Genomic DNA, 6,620 nt, shown 5'->3' on the forward strand with positions numbered 1-6,620 from the left:
ATAAGGCCAAATCGGTTATTAATTGTTATCCTAATATGACTAGGATTTATCTCTAACTATCTTTCCAATTTGAAAGCGAGATTAATCCCAATCCAATTAGATAACATAATGTCCGTCGGATCAAACCCGCTTATGGGCGTACCCNTTTTCTCTCTTCTCCTTCTTCTTCACTGTTTTGCTGGATCTCTGAAAGCTGTGACGGTTCGTTCTTGCACCACCCTGAAGCCGTGCCGACGGGGTGGACGAAGGTCGTTGTATCGCTAGGAGTGATTGCCGGCGCCTCGTACGTGGAGGGGCAATCTTGCTTCTAGGACAGTGCAATCGCACGCCTCGACTCACAGGCTCCATCTAATCCTTTATTCTCTATAGTTTTTATTTATTTCATTCTTAATCAACGTTTCTAAAAACAGTGGCTAAGTTGTTTTCAAACAAAATTGTTTGTACAAATTTTTGACTAAAGATTTCGAAAGAGAACTAATTTTTCCAACAAAAATTACAATCAAAAACATATTGTAGATCTAACACTCCTCTCCGAAATAAAACCAAGAACTTGGATTGCACGTTGTCAATTAGTACATGCTTTTGGGTTAGAGGAATTACCAATCACTTTTCACACCCGTCGCCCGCCGCTTTCCATGCACATTCCACTGTGGCTCCATACGTATGTGAAAAAGGAAATAGAAACTAAATTAAGCAATGTACCAAAAAAAAATAAAAATTGGGCATCAAATCTTAAAAATAGACAAGTAAAACATTACAAATCAATGCTAACTAACTTCATTTGCAACCAAATTTAACAAGCCTCCTCAATTTACGCTTCCACAAGAACCCCTATGAGATGGAAACATCTAGATGAATCACTGAATATCTCACTGTGACCGCGGCGTCGACTCGCTGTACCCGATCCCCTTACGCGAGGTCGGGAAGATGAAGAAGACGATGCCGGCGAGGAACCCGGCCCCAAGGGGCAGGTTCTGGAGGAGCTCCTTGATGTTGGGCCCGGCGTTCGGGAAGAAGCAGGTCTGCACGTCCAAACTGCTGAACGCCAGGGCCAAGAACAGGAGCGCTGCGAAGAAGGCGTGGAAGTAGTCCCGCAGCCGTATCCGGTACTGGCCCAGGTCCTTGAAGACAGTCGTCCGGTCCTCGTCAAGCCCGTCGTAGTTGATGACGTAGAAGCCCTTGAAGGTTGCCAGCCCGTAGTAGAGCTTACCTGTTTTGCAGAATCAATAAGGGCAGATATCGATATATAATTAAGCTGTAGCGAAAATCAGCCGGCGCATTAAAACAAGGTTGTGCCATTAACTACTGAATCTGTAGATATATAGAAGCTGATTATAAAGCAATATTATAATTAATTTATGAAGTGCCAATTTTTTGTTTAACAGTATCACAACGTACAGGCTATAGCAAGGCCAAGCAGTCTTCAACCTTTTCTCTTATTTTCTTTTTTTTCACCATTCTAAATTCCAAAAGGATTGGCTCAACTCAAGAATACAGAATATAGGAATATTCTAACCTATTTAGACCGGAGACTTATCATTTTTCCAAGTCATTTTGAGTGCGATAGCTAGCGCTAATATACCTACAAACTTATCCTTCCGTTATGACTACTCAAACTTAGACTATTCTCTTTCATGTCCTTATAATTAAAACATAGATAGCAATAAGTACCGTCTTGGCCGACGAGGCTGTCGGTGAAGGTGAAGAAGAGGCAGGAGAGGGCGCAGAAGTAGAGGAGGAGGACCATGAGGTACTTGTTCGACGCGTAGCACACGCCGTGGTTGGTGAAGGACGGCGAGAGGGACTGGAAGGCGAGGATCGTCACGCTCGGCAGGAGCTTCACGAGACTCGCCGCACCCGACAGCGTCTTGTCGATCACGGCAGATGTTGTGGGCTGCGCTTGCAGGCCGCGGGTCGGCGTGGTGTGGAACGGGCTCTGGTTTAAGGGGCTCCTCTCCTGCAGCTCTTTCATCTCTCCTTCGTGGATAGAAGGGAACGGAATCTGCACTGCTGATGATGAAGCCATTGAGAGAGAGAGAGAGAGAGAGAGAGAGAGAGAGAGTCAGATTAATTGCTAGCTAGTGATGGAGTCATTAATGAGATGATGTTTAAGTAAAGCTTGATTGGGATCATTTTTGACCAGCAGTTTTTTTATTTAAGTAAACTTTCACTCATTTTTCAGTTTAGTCCTCAAACTTTTAAATTTAACAAAAAGACCTAAACTTTTAACAATAAACTATTTTAATTACTAAAATTAACAAAATTGTTCCCTTGTGGTCCTTAGCTTGTAACAAAAATTATTTCTTGCGCGTAATTCATCTGTATATTCGTATGCTTTAAATATCACCGATCTATTATCCAACTAATAATTAATTGTAATTTAAGTATTTAACAGTCTGATTCCTGAATAAAAAAAGATAGTTATCCAGAGGACGGTAGGATTAAAATATAGAGATATAATTTGGTATTTATTTTATAAAAAATAAAAAAAATCTTAACCGTTGATCAATAAAGGATAAACGTGTTATTTTAACATTAAAAGGTAACTTCATGTCAAAGGTATTTTTGTAGTTAAAATCATAAAATTTTAAAAAGTTTTGATTGATATCCCAAATTTAAGCATAAGGAATTGGTTTATATCCTAAAATTAAGCATTAATTTCCAATAGTTTAAGCATTAATTTTAGGAATTTTAGAATTCCTCTAATTTAGGCATTAATTTAAAATTTAGGAACTTTAGAAATAGTGCTATTTCAAAATATGTTGACTTTAAATATTAAATATTAAATATTTAAATTTAAAAATTTTAAATTTAAATTATAGAAATTTTGCATTACTATTTAAAAAAAATTCTAATGTCGGTAAATATTTATTCAACATATTCATTATGTTTAAGAAAATTTTAAATTCTTCTAGTTTAAACATTAATTTTGCATCACTAATTGAAAAAAATTTGAATGCAGGTAAAAAAAATTTAAATTCAGCATATTTAAAATGTTAAAAAAATTAGAGTTTTTCTAATTTAGACATTACTTATGTATCACTATTTAAAAAAAAAATAATGCTGGTAAATATTTAAATTCGCATATTTAAAATGTTTAAGAAATTTTCGAATTCCTCTTCTTTAGACATTACTTTAAAATCACTAATTTAAAAAAACAATGAATATGGGTAAATATTTAAATTCAACATATTTAATATATTTTTAAAAAAATAGAATTTTTTTAATTTAGACACTAATTTTGTATCAGTATTTTAAAAAAAAATTGAATATGGGTAATTGATTAGGAATATAGGGTATAATTAAAATTTATTCTTAGAATAGAATTGTACTGGCTAAATTAATTCAAATTTTAATACTAAAAATTAATCATTTAAAATGTTAATTTCATATTTTCAAGTAGAATGAAAAAAATGCCAAAATGACGGAAGTTAGTGAAAAATAACGGTGATGGCATTTACAAAAAAAATTATGAAATTTAAAAAATTCGAAGGGCATTTATGATATTTCATAACTTTGTGAGGGTACAAATGAAATTAACCCTTTTATTTTTGTGTCTTGTGTTGAATAATCATGCACGTTAAAGCGACGCAGGTATATATATAAGTTGACCTTTGACCATTCAAAGGCATGCGCGCGGATGAGGTCCATGAGGAACTGAGAAAATTTGGAATAATAAGTAAATGATCGGTTTTGAATTTCATTAACTAGTTAATTGGCCTCGGATAAGCTTGTTAGACTGAATAAGAGCTAGTTAAAAAGCTCAACAATCAACTAAAACCCCTAACTAGTTGAATTATAATATTAAGTCAACTGTCAATCTGCAGTTCGAGTATATATATATATATATATGTATATATATATATATTTTAAAGTTGAGGGATGAGAATGACTAAATTAGATAGAGCTTTCACAACTTGTAGAGCACCTAATTTGCTTCTGAGCTAAACTTATGATTCACTATTGCGTATGTATTGAGCATCTCTAAATTAAATGATCACTTAAAAACCACTTGGCAATTATAAATTGAATTTTAATAAGATATATATGTGTGAAGCAGACTTTTTATCCTCTTCGCATGCTGATGTAATATTTTTGTGAGTAGTTATTTTAACTATTATTAAGAGTTGAAGTGGAATACTCACTACAACAAAAAACGGTTTATAGCGACACTTTTAAACGTAGGTACATGTCAAAAAAGTGCTGCTAGCTAAAATTACCGACACTTTTAAAAAGTGTTGCTATATGTGGGGTCGCTAGGTATATAGTGACAGTTAAAGAGTGTCGCTATAACCTAAAAGAGTGCTGCTAATTTACCAACACTTATTTAAGCATTTAGCAACCGCCGAAACTCTATCTCGTTGGCTGCGGTGGCGGAGGAGGACGACAGGAAAGGCTCTTCGTCTAGAATTTCAGTGGATTGAGTGAAGAGAGAAGAAAAGATGGTAATTGATTTTTCTTTTTTTTTTCTCTTTTCTGTTTGTAATCGGGCCAAATGGACTGGATGTGGTGGGTTGAGTAGAGTAATCTTTTATTTTTGGTTGGATTGGGCTTTATATTTAGGCATTAGTAGATATTTTTTTTAAGTTTTAGGATAAATGGGACACTCACTCAAAAGTGTCCCAAACATGTGTCCCTATAACCTAATTCTGTTATAATGACCATTAATAATATTTAGGCACTTTTGCTATTAATTTTTTGACCGTTAAATTTACACTTTAATCAAATACATCTTTAGATCATACGATTGAACCAACCACTCATTCAACCTTAGGGAGACCACCACTAAACTCTAGTAGGGGACCACTATCATTCTAATTCTATAATTTTTTATTTAAGGATTAAAAATTCGATAGTAAAAGAGTCTAAATACTATTAAATAGTATTCCAACCTAATTCCTATTATTAATTACCATTTTGCTGGTTTACAACTTATAGTTATTCTTTTTTTGTTAACTACATCAGCCATCCAATCAAAATCTTCCATATTGTGTTGATAACTCTTTCAAATTTGTATCTTATTTGAAACCCGAATTATTTGAAACTCAAATTTCGAAATGCTCCATATTATAAGGACTGAAAAACACTACAAGAAAAGATAATATTAGTGACAAAAATAAGGTAGCGATAAAATATGTCGCCACTATATAGTTATCTATGGTAGTGATAAAACCAATTACCACCGACTGATTAATTTAAAGTGGCGATACTACTTTCGGCACTAAATGACTATTTTGTCGCCACTATATAGTTACCTACGGTGGCGATAAAACAAATTCCACCAATTAATTAGATTAAAGTGGCAATATTATTTTCGCCACTAAATAATTATTTTGTCGCCATTATATTGTTACCTACGGTTGCGATAAAAAAAAATTGCCATCAATTAATTAACTTAAAGTGGCAATACTATTATCACCACTAAATAACTATTTTTTGCCACTATATATTTATTTATGGTGGCGATAAAAAAAATCGCCACCTATTAAAGTAATAATATTACTTTTTCTACTAAATTACTAGTTGATCGCCACTATAAGGTTATATATAGGGCGCGTTTGGTTCGAAGTCGGAATCGGAATCAAAATCAAAATCGAAATAAATTGGAATCGGAATCGGAATCGGAATGACTCTTACCTAATTCTGTTTGGTTCGTTACCTGAATCGGAATCGAAATAAATCATTTTCATTGTCGGTGTTTCGTTTACATAGATATAAAAAAGTAATCAAATTAATATACTAACTTTATCTTTATAATATATTAATATAAATTCAAATTGAAAATTAAAAATTAAAAATTTACATCAAAATTTTGAAATAATGTCAAATTTTTAAATCTATTTTTTTAAAAAAATTAAACTCTGAAGTTGAGTGGATAATTTAAAATATAAAATTAAATTTCGATTTATTCAAATTCAAATTTCAAATTACAATTTAAATTTAATTTGAATTCATAAATTTAATTTAAGTTTTAAATAAAATTTGAATAAAATTTTATATAAATTAAAAATTTAATTTAAATTCAAATTCATAAGTTAGATTTGAAATACTTAATTAAATTTTAATTTTTAATTCAAATTCAAATTAAAATTATAAATTATAAATTTGATTTCTAAATTTAAACTCATATTTTAATTAACAAATTAAAAAAAAATTTAATCTGAATAAATATCCATTCCATCCGAATTCAACTTCCAATCCGGCCTCTTAGGCCGGATTGGAAAAAGAGGTGATTGGGGGATTCCCATTCCACCCAGGAGTTGAAATCGGAATGGTACTCCCGCGTACCAAACACTCACAAATGGATTTGTTTATTCTGATTCCGACTCCAGGATGAAATAGAAGCGAACCAAACACGCCCACAGTAGCGATAAAAAAAATTGTCACTTATTAATTAACTTAAAATGTAATTATTATTTTCATCACTAAATGTCTATTTTGTCACCCCTATATAATCACATATGGTGATGAAAAAAGTCACCACAAATTAATATATTGCTTACTCTCTCCTAAAATCACATATGGTGGTATAAATAATTGCCACAAATTAGTTAAAACTAAGATGTCAACTCAAATTTATATCTATATTGATAAATTTAATAAATTTTTAATTTTAATTT

The 6,620-nt window shown here is 32.2% G+C and overlaps 1 protein-coding gene across 1 annotated transcript; it reads right to left on the reverse strand.

The window, feature by feature from the left end:
- Positions 713-2,095, reverse strand: LOC109719646. The gene is made up of 2 exons (XM_020246429.1): positions 1,672-2,095; positions 713-1,210 (listed from the first exon to the last, which is right to left on the reverse strand). Exons 1-2 carry the CDS (start codon positions 2,024-2,026, stop codon positions 870-872), a joined length of 696 nt encoding a protein of 231 aa, XP_020102018.1. The 5' UTR covers positions 2,027-2,095; the 3' UTR covers positions 713-869.

Source organism: Ananas comosus, linkage group 13, assembly GCF_001540865.1.
Source record: "Ananas comosus cultivar F153 linkage group 13, ASM154086v1, whole genome shotgun sequence".
Lineage (NCBI taxonomy): Eukaryota > Viridiplantae > Streptophyta > Magnoliopsida > Poales > Bromeliaceae > Ananas > Ananas comosus.